The 19,710-nt window shown below is 42.9% G+C and overlaps 1 protein-coding gene across 2 annotated transcripts in view; it reads right to left on the bottom strand.

The window, feature by feature from the left end:
* Positions 1-19,710, bottom strand: part of LOC124141157 — a 64,068-nt gene that overhangs the window by 29,938 nt on the left and 14,420 nt on the right. The window contains exons 4-15 of one of the 2 annotated variants that reach the window (XM_046509072.2): positions 19,062-19,236; positions 18,398-18,564; positions 16,126-16,750; positions 14,293-15,717; positions 12,684-12,863; positions 9,250-9,473; positions 8,653-8,806; positions 7,906-8,006; positions 5,738-6,616; positions 4,922-5,151; positions 3,468-3,664; positions 2,782-2,790 (exon numbers count right to left, since the gene is read on the bottom strand). In XM_046509072.2, the coding sequence (XP_046365028.2) occupies positions 2,782-2,790; positions 3,468-3,664; positions 4,922-5,151; positions 5,738-6,616; positions 7,906-8,006; positions 8,653-8,806; positions 9,250-9,473; positions 12,684-12,863; positions 14,293-15,717; positions 16,126-16,750; positions 18,398-18,564; positions 19,062-19,236 (4,366 nt within the window). The remainder of the gene's footprint in view (positions 1-2,781; positions 2,791-3,467; positions 3,665-4,921; positions 5,152-5,737; positions 6,617-7,905; positions 8,007-8,652; positions 8,807-9,249; positions 9,474-12,683; positions 12,864-14,292; positions 15,718-16,125; positions 16,751-18,397; positions 18,565-19,061; positions 19,237-19,710) is intronic. The other variant, XM_046509073.2, reaches the window with a different exon arrangement.

A 19,710-nucleotide genomic window follows, 5' to 3' on the forward strand; every position in this document is an offset into this window, starting at 1 on the left:
CGTCGCATCCAAGATTATTGCACTTATAAAGCGACGTGCATGCACGTGTATGTGTGTGTGTGTGGCTGTTTGTATTAGTGCGGACTGATGCCGATTTATAGTGCTAGCACACTGAGATACCATGCCACAGTTTAACATGAATACCCCACTCAGACACAGTATACTGACTCCGAGCCGACCAGTCCTTGTTTTAGCCCCTTAATGCTGAGCGCCAGACAGGGTAACAACAAGTACCATCTTTTAACGTCTTTTGGTATGACGCGGCTGGGGATCGAATCCCGGACCTTCCGCTCTCCTAGCGGACGCTCTACCATTACACCACATCTCCAGAAATGACATCGTGGTAGAATAATGTTTTATCGTGAAATAAACCACGGCTCGTTCTCCATTGTTCTTTTGCGATTTATCGCGTTGCTTTCTTATATTTTGCGATAATGCATTTCCGCGTTGGTATTGGATGGTCCATGTGCACGTTGTTGAAGCGTGGTGTGTGTCTGCATGTATATATCATGTATACGAATGCCGTGCTACAATATTAGAACGCATAGGCAGGAGTTACAAGACATATGCACGGCCTGGTATAAGATAGTGTATGTCCAAATGTAATCTTAGAAGACGGTTACCAGTCAATGGATGCGATCGGTTTCATAATTCGCCAGTTCATCACTGAGTGATGTGAAGTGAGTGAGTGAGTGAGTGAGTGAGTGAGTGAGTGAGTGAGTGAGTGAGTGAGTGAGTAGTGATACATGCGAAATTTTCATAATGGTGATACAAGAATGTCTCATATAGAGTAAAATAGTTTAAAAATATCGAGGTTGTGGACGTGTATACATTCGTAAGTTTTCCAACACATGTGTGAGGTACTACATGGACGTGCAGTCAGAGAAGATAGTACATGTTACAGCTGACCCAAAAAGGAATAATTACCCTATTGATATCAGACATTCCAAAACATTTGAATCTTCAAAAGCACAAATAAAACACATCTTTTCCGTGACGCATATGAACAGTATGGAGTATTCTGTGGCACGTTTCTATATACATTGTTTCTTATTGAGCATGCACCGAGGGCATGGAGTTGTGTGTTTGTTGTTTAACGCCACACTCAGCAATATTCCAGCTTAATGACGGCGGTCCGTAAATAATCGAGTCTAGACCAGACAACCCAGTGATTGACATCATGAGCATCGATCCCCGCAATTGGGATACGAAGACATGCATCAACCAAGTCAGCGAGCCTGATCACCCGATCCTTTTTGTCGCCTCTCACGACAAGCATAGTCGCCTTTTACTGCAAGCATGGGTTGCTGAAGACCTATTCTACCCCGGATCTTCACGGGTCCCGAGAGTATGGAGGCAAGCGCAATATAAGTACACATGAATATTATTATTGATATAATTATTACACAGAGATTACACATACAGACAGACGGAAGGACAAACAGACTGGATTTATACAGGGCACAATGAGACATGGACAAGACAACCTGACATCATGATATAGAGAAACGTTGTACGTTGTACTAGAGAAGGTGTGTCATGACAACAAGGTGATGTCCTATCGGAACTATACTATACATTAAGTCCAGTGTCTATCAGGGCCGTGATTAAACATGAAATAAGTGAAACGAGGGTTGATTGCTTAGTCCTGAACCTCACATAGAAGGAATTGCGTAAAGGGATTTTTGTAGTTGTGGACATAACATGTCATTTAGGTATATCCAGAAAAAAAACTTGAGTCAATTGATCAGTTGGTTCGCTGTGACGAGTCAGTAAAAAATGCAGGGTTAAGTACATTTTAAAGACAAACTTTAGGCGAAATGATCGAGTATCTGTCACAAGGCTTGACACAAAATGCCATTGGTGACGAAATGAGCACAATGTTGAGGAAGGATGTCCCTTCCTATGCTACTTTAAAGAGTTTGGCAGCACAGTTTGGGCGTGGCAGGGAGAGCCTTGAAGACGTTCCCCGTCCTAGAAAGGCCAGCAACACCAGACAAGATCCAGAGAATCCACGATATGGTGATAACCCAGCGGTGAATGGGTGAGCGTCATGTGAAGCTGAGACAAGGTGTGCTCATACACGAGGACAATGCACCAGTGCACAAATCAGTCAATGCCATGACTAGAATCCACGAGGAACTCCTTCAGCACCAATCGTATCCTCCTCATCTGGCTCCGTCCGACTTGTTTCCAAACACGAAGCAAGCTCTTGCTGAAACCTATTTCGACTCGAACTATGATGTCAGAGCTGTGGATAACCTAGTGGACTTCTGCAATACTGGGATACAATCCCTCCAACGTCGTCGGCAAAGTTTATCAGCGTGGAAGGGGATTATGTTGGACTATAACAATAGTAATGTCCCGTGTGAGGCTCAGAACATATCATTCACCCCTCTTATAACCAGAAGTTGTGCATCGTGGATATAATCGGAACAAGTGAAATCATTATGGACTTAAACTATAAGTTTATGCCATATAAAGCGATACTAGCTAATGTTGAACTTTAAAAAAAGTTATAAAGATATAAAAAACATGTATGTCATACTTGTTTAAGACGTAAACTTGTATTTACCTACTTATGGCATTACAAAGAAAGTGTTATCAATGATGTATAATATTATGTTAAGGGTAAAGATAATTTATTCTAAATGTTGACAATGAACATGTCTAGGAACTGTGTGACAATGCTATACAGAGAGTTCTATTGTAGTCTTTCTGGTGACAAGGTCTGTGACGGTGCAGAGATAGAAAGTGTCCCGTGAGATTTGATACCCTTACCATCAATTGCTGAACGCAAAGAAAATAACCATTATGTGTTAGTCAAATTGATATACAAATGAATCGCATCTCATGGTGCATCAATGTACGTTAATTGATTCAGCGAGTAACAAAGGATCAACATTTTAACACTGAACACCGTATGCCAGAGTGCTTAGCCACTCTCCCATACAGAGACTGAAATTATACAAACACTCCCACTTGAATAAAACAATGAAGTTAACATCAAAAGTATTGATCAGGTCAATTATGTATGAATGTGATACTACTTACAAGTGACATGGATGAGGACAAGCATCTTAAATGTCAGGACCGTAAATATACGGATAAAAACAAAATCCACAACGACTTTCAAGTGATAAAATACAATCATGCAGTTCTCGGTATAACCAATTAATATCTTTAGCATAAAGAAATATAAAGAACCATTTATGCATCCAACCTAACGTAAATATAAAAATTAAAAAATAGAAATAAAAAATAAATAAAAATATATATATAAAATAAATAAATAAATAAATAATTGGTATTTGAACGGTTTTCTACCCTACAAAATAACAACAATTTAGGTACGTGGCTTCAAGTACCAGTTTCGTTAAGCATATTTCAACCCTTAAATTTTTCATGTTCAATTTGCGACCAAAACTTTCCTTAAATACTATCGACAACAACCGACAAATACCCACCAACAAGATGGGGATCCACTTCGGAGTCGAAGTACGCCCGCCAGGGCCATCGGAAGTCATAGGAATAGGCGGTCCATTGGCAGTTGAGGTCAACATTAGCTGCGCAGTCCTTGCACTTCACCTCCAACGCCAGACGTTCCTGCGACGACACCAACTTACCGTCCGCTAGCTGGGTCGTCACGCTGCTGCCAGCCGTCCTGGAAGTCAAAGACATCAGTAACAAAACAACCAAAAGCGGTCACATTTTGACGGCATTTGTTACTTAAATATACTGCGGACATAACGAGGCGAATGGGGCTGTGCAGAGTTGCGTCCCTTAAAAGCACCAGAAACCTTTGACCGTGGGTCGCGCTGGTTCTGTTTCTAGGTTTGTAGGCACTATACGCGTGCTTCTGGGTTTCACCAAAGTGGTAAACGTCTACGACCTTCTTCACTTCGGTTTTTCTCCCATATTAAGCTGACAACGCGTTATACAACTGTAATACTGTTCAGAGGGCCGTTAAACCAAACTCACGCCTGAGAGATTAGAAGTGAGTTCGTAACAGCCGACTATTTTACTGTATCGGGAGTTGGTTGTTCTATCACAAAAGCCTTTAGGAATCACACTAAGTTGAATAGGTGAAATAGGAATCATATAATTCAATATCATTTGGGTAAATCGCCATTGTATTTACATTGGTCTGTTATCGACAATTCGTTATTTGAGTTCGAAATATCCGGAGATAATTCAATCTGCTTCAACAATGAACGAGTAAGTTTGACACAATGTACCCAAATGTGAATTGAACCTGTGTCGTCGGTATTAAGTGAGTGAGTGAGTGAGTGAGTTGGGTTTAACGCCGCTTTTAACAGTATTCCAGTTATATCACGGCGTGTCAGCTTATTGTGGGAGGAAAGCCCGAAGTGATGCAGGTCTCAGACGTTTACCCACGAGCACGGGTATGGTGCTGACAAACCTAGAAACATAATCGGAGCGAACCGGGATTCGAACCCACAATCATAGGTTTCTGGCGTACCCAAGGGACGCAACTCTGCACAGCGAATCGCGGCGCCTTAGACGACTGGGCCACCCGTGCCCCCGTCGGTATTAAGAGTAAACGCTTGACCTCTCGGCAACCTAACCCCCTTGCCACAGAGTAAAATGGTTCAAAATGGGATTGGCATCTATATCGCTAGGATTAATATTGTTAAGGAGTTCACTCGTAAGCCAAAAGTTACAATCCTTCAATTTGTTAAATATGTAAGGCCCATTCTTTGTGTCCTCCGTCGCTATTTTGCTTTAATTTTGCTGACATATTGCTGAAACTTAATGGTGTCAGGTTTGTCTGGTCGAGACTCGATTGTTTAAAGGCGTGTTATATATAACATTCTGACTGAGGAGTTGGGATACATTCACTGACGCTCAAAGCATACTCCTCGTGTTATATAAAGCTGATTATGATTTATATATTTACATGATGTATAAGTTAAGAGGAGCGCCGGTGACGATATTGACGAGAATGGCGCCGACAGATGCTCTTGTGTCTTTAGATCCATTGCAAGAAAGTTCGATCTGCTCCCCGACCACGAACAGGTTGGTGTTGAATGTGAGTTCTCCGCCTGGTTGCCCGGTGATCGAGTCACAAGCAGTTGCCAAGGACAGGTTCTTCATTATTCTACAGCTCCATGTGAATCCATCGAAGCCCTGTAAGAAAACGTCGCTCTTGTTACTTTTAACTTTTAATTTGTTGAAATGGTCTTGTCGAACATCTTCATTACTCATCATCCTATATTTGCTTACAACAATCAATAGCATGTGTGTTTAGAAGTACTCACTTAACCCGTAATCTTAATGTAGTCGTTTGTATTCCGGAAATAAATAGGATACCATAAATGTAGACACATGAAATGTATAAATCATAATAATAATAATTATGATAATGATAATAATAATAATATGGGCAACCGCCTGGTGCAATCGGGTAAACAACATTAACCACAAAGACATTTATGTTACACACGCCAGTCTTTCGTTGTGCAGAGTTGCGTCCCTTAGGCGTGCAGGGACCTATGATGGTGGGTTCGAAGCCTGATTATGTTTCTAGGTTTGTCAGCACCATATTCGAGCTGGTGGGTTTCACAAAATCGGTAAACTTCTAAGACCTGCATCACTTCGGATCTTTCCCCCAAATTAAGCTGACACGCCGTGACATAACAGAAATAATTTAATGTTCAAAGCGGCGTTAAAACGAATTATCACATTTACCCAATACACACGCCAACATATTTACCTGGGGAGCTGTGATGTCCACATCCGGATCGAATGAATATTTATCAGGGCTAAAGGTCACCGGAAGATTCTCACCACGGTCAACCTCACTGATGCCCCCTATCTCCATGACGACCACGAGGTCAGACATGATCACCTCGAAGAATGTGTAGTCATACCCAACAAAAGTAGTTCCGTCGGCCAAGTCCATTTGAATGCTGTAGGTCGCCTTGTACAACCCATAGGCTAACTGTTTCGCTCTGATCACAAGTTCAGCTTTGTCAGACGTAAAGCCGGTGGAGCCGTTATATCTCCCGTACTCTTTGTCAGCCCGTTCAACTTGCCATAACTTGGTATTTTTAAGAGTAGAAGCGCAGGTGATATTTGACTTGCCTCTGATGACAATATCTTTGCTTTTCTGGAATTGAAGAGGTGTTCGAAAATCTGTGACGCCATCTTCAATGGTGATATCTGGCTTGTTGCAATCCTGGGAACTTACAGAATGGTATAAATATATATGCGTTGCAGAGAAGGTGTTGAAAATAGTGGCGTTGATCTGGTAGTTACCGACGGCGTCGTATTTGAAGCGTACGGTCATTGGGTTCTGCAAGGAACCCGCAGCCCGTCCTCCTGCGAAGGCCGCTTCTAGAGAACAGTAGGCAGGGTCGCCGTAGTTGTATGTCGTGCCTGACCCGTCGTCAAAGTTAACGTTTAGGCAACTCTCTTCGCCCATCTCGTCAAACTGGAAACTGAAACTCTTCTCCTGTCCAGCTTTGGCGTTGGGCGTTAGCTCGGTGACGATGATGTTGTTGACGGGTTGTCTCATGATGATGGTTTTAGTATCTGGCGTTGATTCTCCAAGTGGGTTGACGGCTTTCACCTCCACCGAGTACTGTCCCGCCTAAGATGAAGATATTCAATTACTTTATGTCGACAATGTGAATATTTGCATTTACCCTTCTTGTGAATGAATACGAGAGATCCTTTTGGATTTGTGGTAAACTTTGGTCCGTAACCTGGTTGATAAAGGGAATCTTCAGTGTTAAAACTTTGACGTTAACATTTACGCTAATCATAAAGAGGCAATTATTAATAAAACGGTGCAGGATAGTTTTAGCTATTGTTGTTTAACATTTAACCTTGATATTTATATATTTGACAGGCTATTGATCTTGAAATAGTTTTGCACAGGCCTATTGTCCATCGAACTTAGTCAAAGTAGTTGTAATGAATTGTGTCTCTTAGTCATCGTCATATGGTAAATTAAGGCACATATTTCATATTTATATATTTACATGTATTTCATATATGTATGTATACGTAAGTGACCCCTGACGTGAATAAATTAAAACAAATCAGAGTAACACCAAAAGAACCAGTATTCCTGGTATTAAACAATACGTTTACACACCACTTACATACTCTCATATTGTTGGAAAATATGTAAGAATGTCATTGATCTCATTTTTTTTAAATGTCTAAGATACCACGAATACCTGGTCCACATCCTGATCCTGTTTGGATCATGGGCTCCAACCCCGGTTCGCCCCAATTATGTTTCTAGGTTTGTCAGCACCATACCCTTGCTCGTTTGTTTCACCAAAGTGGTATACGTCTGAATCCTGCATCACTTCGGGCTTTCCCCCAACATTAAGCTGACACGCCATGGTATAACTGTAATTCTGTTCAAAGCGGCGTTAAACCCAACTCCCTCACTCTTAATAAAGTACAAAATCTATCGCTTTGGGTTGAGTCCCATCCGGGATTCGAACCCATACTCTCAGAGTGAGGCACCTAATTGCCAGTACACATCTAACTCGAACACTCACTCTGAGAGTGGGGGTTCGAATCCTGGATCGGACTTAACCCCGAAAAGTACTAGACTTCGTAATCTACTAAGAAAGTGTAATCCCAAATACAACATGTATTACATTTGACCACTTTCTAGAAGGCATTGTGTTTTCATATTATACTTCCTAAAAATATATAGTAAATGCATTCTTCCAGGGCGCCGATACTTTAATTCTAAATGTACCGTGACCACCACTTGTAGTGAGCTAAACTTGGGTGATTGTCCGTGAACTGAATACAACATGTAAGTTAGGCAAACGAAGACAAAATAAAACTGAGTCCTGTCTGATCAGGGGAGGCAACTCATAAAAAATGAGTACACAATGACACTTGTCTCACCTCATTCAGCATGCAAGAAAACACACTTGTGGTCTTGTTGCACACGACGACTGGGGAGCTGGAGACGTGAACAGCCGTCATCACATAGTACACGGGAGTCCCTGGACACACAGACAACATGCATCAGACAAATAAGGAATACCGAAATTCCAATTAATATGGTTAAATAAAGCCCCTGAGCGCTCATTCGATATACTTCTTGATCCCCAGGCGAGCCTTCCATTATCATGCTATGTACGTTTGTTGTTTAATTATAACGCCGACCTCAGCCATATTCAAGCTGTTTGACAGCGGTCTGTAAATAATCGAGTCTGGACAAGACATTCCAGTGATTTACATCATGAGTATCGATGTACTCAATTGGGATACGATGACGTGCATCAACCAAGTCAGCGCGCCTGACCACCCGATCCCTTTAGTAGCCTCTTACGATAAGCATGGGTTACTGAAGACCAATTCTAACCCAGATCTTCACGGGTGTTCTTTTTTTTAGCATCATTGGGCATTTGCGAAGTAAGACACGTTTTATTACAATGTTGATCTTGATTATCGATCAGAATGGGCATCGCCATTTTGTTTGTAGCAAATGTAAGTGATATGAGAAGTGAAATCTCATTGGTCAATTGGGGGGACATACAAGGGACATAACTCGCGAAAGCCAAGAAATTCCAGCGGAGTTCGGCAAGGGTGGAAACTGGATTTTTACAGTCAGTTAATCAGCTCACTCACTCAAGTAAGAATACGTACCTGGTCCTAGAGTTGTGGTACAGGTGATAGCGGATCCTGTGGGGAACTTCACATTGATCCCGTCCAGACCATCCAACAAGGGGCCGCCGACGGGAACGTCAGGCTGGTACTGACACATGTAGGACGTGGAGGTCAGAGGGATGTAACTGCCGGCCTGGGAAACAGAGAGGTATAGCGGTATAATCTCGCTAGTGTCCATTACAGCTTTAGACAGTCCATTACGTTAGCTCTCCAGCGAAAACTCTGAATTTGGAGACGTAACTATAAGCTAGTGACGGAATCTACATTAGTATAATGGGCCATCATGGACACATTATTTGTTGTTTAACGCCGCACTCAGCAATATTCCAGCTACACGACGATGGGCTGTAAACAAACGAGTTTGGACCGAACAATCCAGTGATTGACATCATGAGTATCGGTCTCCTCGGTTGGGATACGATGACATGCATCAACCAAGTCAATGAGCCTGGTCACCAGATCACGTAAGTCGCCTCTTACGACAAGCATAGTTGCTTCTTACGACATGCATGTGTTACTGAAGACCTATTTTAACCCGGATCTGCATGGGTATGGCAAATCATAACATCCACTTACAAACAAAGTTGCGTTGATACTGGAACCACCATTGGCCATGGTGAGTTGGGCAACGAAGTGACCGTCCGAGGCGGGAGTGTAGCTGTGGATTTCGACTGGGGTTCCAGCGGTCAAGGCAGGAACAGTTACAGTGACCGGGGGAGAACCATCGCCCTGGTTTATTGTCACTATGGCATTAGTCGGCATAGGATTGGTAGCGCATTCTACGAAGAATTTAATTGGATCTGAAATGCAAAATACAAACTATATCATTTTTTTATCAATGAGAGAGTATGGATTTACGCCGCGTTCATGAACATAAAAAATGGGCTTCCCGCATGGTACTGATATAAAAAACCCAACCCGGTTCATCCACGTGGAGGACGAAGCTGTCGTGATGAATCTACCTCTCCATCCCCACGGCAATTATGACAACAGAACAGAGCACAACATCAGGTATCCTGAAACCACAGTCAAACACCGTTGTGTCGAAGGTGAAGGGACATATATAAATAAGTCGAGTAATATGAGGTTCGACACAGCCGAATTATGAACATGGCATACATTTATCGATTTGCATAAAGCATGAACAACACGAAACATGCGACAAACAAACAACGAGAAAATTAAACAAATGTCCAACATTACTTTTATCATTATTGACAATAATGAAAAAGTAGGTAATTGAATCAATAACATACAAAAATATGTTGATGTATGTACCATTAACAATACAAAATGCATACCCATAATAAAAATATCAGCGAGATCTACCTACGTGTTCTGGAAGTACATGTTTGGGAGTGGAAAATGACTTCGAGATAACAGTAACTACTTCGACACATCCGAATCGACAGTGGTTAAATAATGATGAATAAAGAAGGAAAACGCAGGGACCAAGCTTTCAGTTCTTGACAACCATAATTTCGACACATCAAAGTTCGACACAACGTTGTTCGACACAACGGTGTATTACATGGGACTCTGGGTTAGAGCCCTATGCCGGGATCCCGGGGATCACATAATATTCCTAGTTAACGGTCATGCCTGTTACTCAACCCATCGTCCCCATGCTGGATGGTCTAAAGATGCAGGTCTAAATTAATTCTAAGAGGTCAAGCAAAGCTTAATAATTCATCTTGAAATTAAATACGTGGATGACTAATGATAGTGGCTTTTTCATTACGAGATATCGTTCTTTGTAACATTAACTTACATTCCATCTTTGTTCTAATTATTCATTGAGAGTGTGCTAGAAGTAAACAAGCTGTGACACTCCTCAGGGTCGGTCCTAAGACACAATGCGTATACTTATATACGTTGGTTGGTTTGTTTGTTGTTTTACGCCGCACTCAGCAATATTCCAGCTATATGACGGCGGTCTGTGTAAATAATCGAGTCTGGACCAGACAGTCCAGTGATTGTAATCATGAGCATCGATCCACGCAATTGGGATCGATGACATGCATCAACCAAGTCAGTGAGCCTGACCACCCAATCCCGTTAGTCGCCTTTTACGACAAGCATAGTCACCTTTTACGGCAAGCATGGGTTGCTGAAGACCTAGTCCACCCCGGATCTTCACTAATATACGTAATAGCCATGGTAGGCTACTTCCTCTTGTGTCGATAGTATAACCATTGCAGCCTACTTACTGTTGTGCCTACTGAGAATGTTATAACCATGACACTCTACTGTGTCCTATGACGTATACGTTATAACCACGTTACGCCACTTACTGTTGTACGGTATTAAGCCGGTTACAACCATGACTAACCACACGGGACGCTTCATACGTTTGCGCCGAACTAAATATATGATATAACCATGACACGCTAAATACTATCATGTCTATTTTATAACCATGACACGCTACATACTTCGTCTATCTTAAGACAATGACACGCTACTTGCTGTTGCGCCCAACTAAATCTATGATACGTAGTGCCCAACAACGCCTATCTTACAGGGATGACGCGCTACTTACGTTCGTACCCCATTAAGTTTGTTATAACCATGACAAACTACTTGCCATACTTAGTCCATGTTATAACCATGGTGCACTTCTCACTCATGTGCCCCAATATAATCTACGATATAGCCATGGCCCTCTTCGCACTAATGTACACAACTACAGTCTACGATATGGCCACGGTGCACTTCTCACTGACATGCCCCACTACAATCTACGATATAGCCATGGCCCTCTTCGCACTAATGTACACCACTACAGTCTGCGATATGGCCACTGCGCACTTTTCACTCATGTGCCCCACTATAATCTACGATATAGCCATGGCCCTCTTCGCACTAATGTACACAACTACAGTCTGCGATATGGCCACTGCGCACTTTTCACTCATGTGCCCCACTGCAATCTACGATAAAGCCATGGCACTCTTCGCACTAATGTACACAACTACAGTCTACGATATGGCCACGGTGCACTTTTCACTCATGTGCCCCACTATAATCTACGATATAGCCATGGCGCTCTTCGCACTAATGTACACAACTACAGTCTACGATATGGCCACGGTGCACTTTTCACTCATGTGCCCCACTATAATCTACGATATAGCCATGGCGCTCTTCGCACTAATGTACACAACTACGATATGGCCACGGTGCACTTTTCACTCATGTGCCCCACTGCAATGTACGATATAGCCATGGCGCTCTTCGCACTAATGTACACCACTACGATATGGCCACGGTGCACTTTTCACTCATGTGCCCCACTGCAATCTACGATATAGCCATGGCGCTCTTCGCACTAATGTACACAACTACAGTCTACGATATGGCCACGGTGCACTTTTCACTCATGTGCCCCACTGCAATCTACGATATAGCCATGGCGCTCTTCGCACTAATGTACACAACTACAGTCTACGATATGGCCACTGTGCACTTTTCACTCATGTGCCCCACTGCAATCTACGATATAGCCATGGCGCTCTTCGCACTAATGTAAACAACTACAGTCTACGATATGGCTACGGTGCACTTCTCACTGACATGCCCCACTACAATCTACGATATAGCCATGGCGCTCTTTGCACTAATGTACACAACTGCAGTCTACGATATGGCCACGGTGCACTTTTCACTCATGTGCCCCACTGCAATCTACGATACAGCCATGGCCCTTTTCGCACTAATGTACACCACTACGATATGGCCACGGTGCACTTTTCACTCATGTGCCCCACTGCAATCTACGATATAGCCATGGCGCTCTTCGCACTAATGTACACAACTACAGTCTACGATATGGCCACGGTGCACTTTTCACTCATGTGCCCCACTGCAATCTACGATATAGCCATGGCGCTCTTCGCACTAATGTACACAACTACAGTCTACGATATGGCACTTCTCACTCATGTGCAACATTAAGCCTTCTGTAACTAACCTCGACCACCTTCACGATAGGCAGTAGTCGTACTTACTGTTGTAGGTAACGGGATAGTTCGTAGACAGGACACAGTCATTTGTGACAGGATTATCCACTTCTATTTGATAAGTCGCCGTCTCAAACTGAAGTGGAGTCGTTATGTCGCATGTGATGGTCTTTGTTCCTAGTGTACTGTACGTTACCAGTTGTACATCTTCACCGTTCTGTCCCGAACCTGGAGATTAATGCAGTGGGTTGATTTTCACGTAGTTTTAAACAATATTGTGTGTAAGGTTGTTGTGTGAGTAACGCAAGGGTGACGCAGGTAGTGGACGTATGCCACTTTGGTTTTGCACGGGTAGGATTTGTTCATTTGATTTGAATATTCAAGATATGCTACATCCTAAACATCCATACTCGTACATTGCCCTGTAAATGTATGTTAGGCTTGTGTTTAAGAACCTAAACGTATTCAGTGAAGGCGGCCTGTAAATAATCAAGCCTGAGCCAGACAATCCAGTGATTGATATTGTAAGCACCGCCGACGCCTACAGTGTCACGCAACAAAACCGTCGAGTCTCACCGTGCCACCCGATTCATTTAGTCGCCTCTTACGACCAGTGCAATTTTCTGGGTACCTATCACAACCCGGAATCCACACAGGGCACACAGATAGACCCACAATCATAATCAGGGCGAAAGTAGGTCCGAACTTATGTTCAGCGGATCCTGACAGGGAGAGGCAGCCATTGATCATTTGACAACACGTGTCTACATGATGTAACACAGGCAATGCTCAGATCATCTTGAAAGAAGATTCTAACATAATGAGTGAGTGAGTGAGTGAGTTGGGTTTAACGCCGCTTTTAACAATATTCCAGTTATATCGCGGCGTGTCAGCTTCATGTGGGAGGAAAGCCCGAAGTGATGCAGGTCTCAGACGTTTACCACTTCGGTGAAACCCACGAGCACGGGTATGGTGCTGACAAACCTAGAAACATAATTGGGGCGAACAGGGATTCGAACCCACAATCATAGGTTTCTGGCATGCCCAAGGGACGCAACTCTGCACAGCGAATCGCGGCGCCTTGGACGACTGGGCCACCCGTGCCCCCGATTCTAACATAAACAAGAAGGATTGATTTTTTCAAAGGAAAATAACATAACAGTTCAGGAAACATATACCTTTCTTGAGGAGAACGAGTCTAAATAATGTTTTGGCAACATGACTTGTTATAACTGTATAATAAATTCATGAGGAATAAATTAGAATGTCACTTTTATCAATAAGTTCACAAAAAATAAATCGATGTTACCTGTTCGTTGCCAGGTGGACATTACAGTTCAGGAAAGATATACCTTTCTTAAGGAGAACGAGTCTAAATAATGTTTTGGCAACATGACTTGTTATAACTGTATAACAAATTCATAAGGAATAAATTAGAATGTCACTTTTATCAATAAGTTTACAAAAAATAAATCGATGTTACCTGTTCGTTGCCAGGTGGACATTACAGTTCAGGAAAGATATACCTTTCTTAAGGAGAACGAGTCTAAATAATGTTTTGGCAACATGACTTGTTATAACTGTATAACAAATTCATAAGGAATAAATTAGAATGTCACTTTTATCAATAAGTTTACAAAAAATAAATCGATGTTACCTGTTCGTTGCCAGGTTTGTGCTCCACTGCCATCGCCAAAGTCGCAGGAGATATTTGCAAACAGACCGCTAGGCCCACGGTACATCATGACCTTGATGTTTGCAGCCTGACTTAAAATAGCACCAGGAGGATCAGCTGTGACGACCAGATCCTCAACGGGATCGATGACACACATTTGGCGGTCTGTGAAGTTCTTGCCACTTACTTCGTTCCAGATACGAGCTGTAATGGGATAGCACCCAGGGTCCCTGTACTCATGGGTATAGTTGAAATCCATTTGAAGAGGATCTGTGGAGCGAAAGTTATCACCAAAGTCGAACTCAGCTGTAGCCTCATTTGGCGTCCCTCCTGTTGTTTCAAAGGAGAAAGCTCCAATACCAGGGGGTGCAAAGAATATGGTTTCTCGGTGGACAAGTTCGACGTCAACGACACTCTGAATAACGAGGACTGAGTGGTGTTGACTTTCAGAGCGATCGTTATTAGCACACGTGATGGTGACATTGAACAGCTCTCCTGTGGCGAAAGAATGGCTACGTTGTTCGACCAGGTTGGTACGGATAGCCCAGTCAGCTGGTCCTTCATCGTGGGTATCGACTGGGGTTCCGTCATCGAAGTCCCATGTACATACAACGTTTGATCCTTCTGCCATTGTAACACTGCACGTTACAGGGATACTGGTGCCGGTCTTCGCAAGGTCACAGTTACTGGAAACATTCTTCATTGCAGTTTCTATGGTGAAGTCTTCAGTTATGTTTCTCGAACCAAGCATGTTGGTCACTGTCAGAATAAGAGGATATTTGTTCGCCATCTTCCCAGGAAGAATTGCTGTCTGCCATTTCTTAGTGACAATATCTCCAGACTCAACAGGAATGATGACGCTATCAAAATCCAAATTAAATACGCAGTCTGATCCTTGTGTCAATGTCCATTCGATTCTGAAGCTAACTAGTTTCTCAGCTCCGGTTCTGACCAATGCCAACCCAAGACATTCTTCCTGCACGACCACAGTGAAGATGAAGATGAGAGAGCTAACGTGGTTTGAGCAGTTAGCAGTTACGGTATAGTTACCACCAACGGTGAAGACATGATTCACGATGCCGTTGTGACCGTAGTCGGCCTCCAGTGTGGTGTTGGTCGTGGAGTCGCCGTAGTCCCAGTCGATGGTGTAGTCCGATCCCCCTGTTAACTGGATGGTGAAAGGGCAGTTGCTGAGGGTCACACAAGGGCTGTACAAGACTGTGAAGCCATCAATTCTGTCCTCAACTATGACTGTTGTGATGTTGGATTTACTGGTCAGTTGATTCCAGGATATTGCTGAGACATTATATTCGCCCTTTGCTGTGAAGGTGTGGTTGTAGTGGTCGGTGGTAGTATCATTAATGGATGACCCATCGCCAAAGTCCCAGTTGCGTTTCACGTTGGTTCCTGATGGAAACAAACACTTCCAATGCAGATGGTTTAAACATTCACACAAAAATTGAATCAATCCTTATACAAACATAATTATAGATTGTTACTATATTTTTGTAACGTAGGGGCGATGGAGTAGCCTAGTGGAAAAAGCATTTGCTCGTAACGAGACTTCATGGGTACAATGTGAAGCTCATCCTACCATGATATTGTTTTAATATTGCATTAGGCGGCGTAAAACGTTACTCACTCACTTTCTGTTATCTGATCTCGTTAGATTGTTACACGTTAAACTTACTGAATGCGTTATTAGAATACATGTTGAATGTTTGGGATATGGCCGATTTTTCCAAACTGTCTTAAACGTTGAAATTCGTTAATTGTGGTAAGCTGCGACAGGCTGAAACTTACAGAATACCTTACCTGTGTGCGGGAGGATGTTTAACGTCCCTTCCTCGTTTGTGACCCAATACATGGGGGCGTCAATGATAGTAGCATTAATGCCTTGCAGAACCTCGATCTCGGTGACGTTCAGTTCAGAGAAGGGAATATCGATGTTACTGACGTTGGTAGTCAGAGGGTAGGTACCAGCCGTGGTGAAGGTGTAAGTGAGGTATACCTTTGTCTGACTTGAGAAAATGGCTTTCAGATGATGGCGGGTATTTGGCATCGAGATGCCACCAGTTTTGGCAAAATTGGTTGTGGTAGGTGGATACTTCCTGTCACACTCTGTCTGGTTGTAGGACACTGTAAGTGCAGCTGATCCTGCTGATTTTCTGTAGGCGATGATGTCTCCGGGGTATACATGGGTGTAGTCTTGGGAGTCAATGACTTGATAACCAGTGGCCGTCAGTGTCAGCGTGAGTGTCTGGCGGATGGTGTAGTCAGATAGGGGTGCGGCACATGGGTGCCTGTCGAGAGGGGTACATCCTGTGGAGCAGCTCTGAGCTCTGGGGCAGAAAACGTTGGGGCTTGTGCAAGTCATTCCTGCACACGCTCCACATGCGTTTGTTTCGTAGCAGTATGGGGTGCAGTCGGGTTGTAGGATCTATAAATAGATATAAACACAATAATTAAAACAAAAAAAACCCAGTTATGATAGAACACAGTTCAACGTTAAGCATCAGAAGTTTAATAATAGTTAAATCCCAGGGATATTATATAGAAAGTTCCCACTCCCAGGCACACTCTACAGAAAGACCCTCTGCCTCAGGGATATTATATAGAAAGTTCCATAGTCCTATGGATATTATATAGGAATTTCCCCTGTCCCCCTGTCCAAGGGATATACCAAAAAAAGTCTCCCTGAACCAGGGATATTCTATAGAAAGTTCCCCTGTGAAAGGGATATTCTATAGAAAGTTCCCCTGTGAAAGGGATATTGTTTAGAAAGTCCCTATTGCCCAGTTATATTCTATAGGAAGTGTCCAAGTGATATTCTGTTGAAAGTTCCACAGTCCCAGGGACATTCCGTAAAAAGTGTCCCTGTCGGAGTGACATTCTATAGAATGTCCCCCTGTCCCAGGTATAGTATGCAGAAAGTTCCCTGCCCCAGTATTATTATATAAATAGGAAGTTCCCTGTCCCAGTGGTATTGTTTAGACTGTTCCCCTGTCCCAAGACTATTCTGTAGAAGTTCCTCTTGTCCAAAGGATATCGTATAGAATGTCTCCCTGTCCTAGGGATATTTCAGTAGAAGTGCCCAGGTCGGAGTGACATTCTATAGAATGCCCCCCTGTCCCAGTGTTATTATATAAGTTGGAAGTTCATTGTCCTAGTGATACTGTTAAGAATGTCCCCTGGCCGAAGGATATTCTGTAGAAGGTCCCTCGTTAGATAAAATATATATTTTTGCTGTCAAACACAATCTACATAACACATATTACAATGCTAACTCAAGGATATGTGCAGACTGACCCTAAGTCATATATAAAATATTACTTATATCTTAGTGGGATCGAACATGCAACCTTTGTATTTGTGGCTCAGTGAGAGTGACTTAGTGTGAACAGAGGCACTAAAATGTGAATATGATTTTCAAGTCCATGTTTGCCAGAAAGCGATATATTACGTCCGTTTCCTAAGGTTCATGGAAAGTGTGCTAGAAACATAATTTTTTTTATAAATGTTGAAAAAATCCTTTTTCTCTCGGGTTTGGTTCAAAATGTTAAGCCCCGGGTCTCGGGTCATTGATGTTACATTATCAAACTCACCCTCGGGAGCATGTTATCATCTATGTCACAGGTTCAGACCACCGATCAAGGCGCCCTTACACAACGAACGTTGGGTACAGAGAACACACGGGGCAATTTTAGACCTACTTACTGACCGCCGTAACGAATGAACCAAATTCAATTGATCATCATCATAGTCGGCTCTTCCAGCTAGCACTGAGGACTCACAGGAGTCCATTGAAGAAGTACTTGTTGAGCTACCTTCGTTCTTATCTGTAGAAAACGAGTTACAACCACGCTGATAATGGTTTATCATATAAAATTTATGCCTAGACGGTTGCATGACTACCTAAATTGACTGACTAAATTGGGAACCCATTGGGATCCCGTGACAGACTTGTCCTTGTGATGGCCGTACGAGGCGACTACATGGACGGGGTTGTCATACTCGGTGACTTGGTGGACTGCACGTCGACGTACGAAGACGGCGTGGATCATGATATCAATCACTGGAGACCTACCAAGAGTATGAGTGTCCCAGTCGTCTCTGCCCAGAGCTCCCAGTGTGTGACCACGCCCTCGTACTTAAACTCTGAGGCGTACATCATGTAGTCCTTGTCCTCGGTTGTGGCCACTTGCGGGTCGTTGGTCGAAGGCACGCAACAACCAGCACCATCCACAATCGGGTCTGTGGATGCGAAAATGTTGAAGAAATGTTTAGTCAGTGTTAAAATAAAAACAAATGTCCTCCCTAAAAATATTTCAGAAGAATGAGATAAAAGCCTCCATTATTTTACGTTACTTTGATATAATATTGATCTATTAGGTAAAAATAGGTAAATAATAATTTTGATGTAAACTTATATAAGAGTGAGTGAGCGAGTACGGTTTTTACGCCGCTTTTAGCAATATTCCAGCAATATCACGGCGGGGGACACCAGAAATGGGTTCACACATTGTACCCATGTCGGGAATCGTACCCGGGTCTTCGGCGTGACGAGCGAACGCTTTAACCACTAGGCTACCCGACCGCCCCCTTATATCATAGCGTGTATCTTTTTACACATGTTTGCGTAGGGATACAAAAAGGGATTTAAGTTTTCATTGAGTAGAGTCATGATCATATATTGCTGTTATCATTCACTCGAGCTCTGATTTCCAGTGGGTTGTGTTTGACATTTCTACCTGCAACGTCAATTGTCCTGTCCGTGCCATCCACATTGTCTGTCAGACGGAGATGTGTCCCTTGGGTGATGATGGCGACACACTTGTCTTCTTCGTCCGTTATGAACAGGGGACACTCCACAGTGATGTTCTTGACGGGCGCCTGCACCACCAACCCTGCTACGTTAGACTTGGGCTGCAAACCAGAAGAGTCATTTTCTCATACGTAATGACAAGTGACGTTTTTGATGAAACAAGCATTAGATTTTCCCTGAAATTCGACACCCGGAAATGTCATTAGAATCCCATGGCGCCAGTTAAGATTTGAATCTATATGAAAGAATCAAATATATCAACAAATACTGTTCATCGGGATGATAAATTTAAAAACATCGATTTTGTTTCCGTAGAGTTCTCAAACAGCAGTGAGACATACATGGCAGCATTGTGGAATGTGTAAACAGCATCAACGGATGACGCCATATGTTGTGTAGAAGCCACGTTTGCACGTCCACAAATTTGCGACTGAGAAATGAAACGATTAAATTATATTCATGACGGTTGCATATATACTCCGTGTATAATTTGGAAGACATCCGGACTGCAAATGTCGTTTACAAAGTTAATAATCAGATTATATCGTAAACTCGCATTTTTAAATAATTTGTGT

This window comes from Haliotis rufescens, unplaced genomic scaffold (genome assembly GCF_023055435.1).
Source record: "Haliotis rufescens isolate VD_foot unplaced genomic scaffold, xgHalRufe1.0.p SCAF_11, whole genome shotgun sequence".
NCBI lineage: Eukaryota > Metazoa > Mollusca > Gastropoda > Lepetellida > Haliotidae > Haliotis > Haliotis rufescens.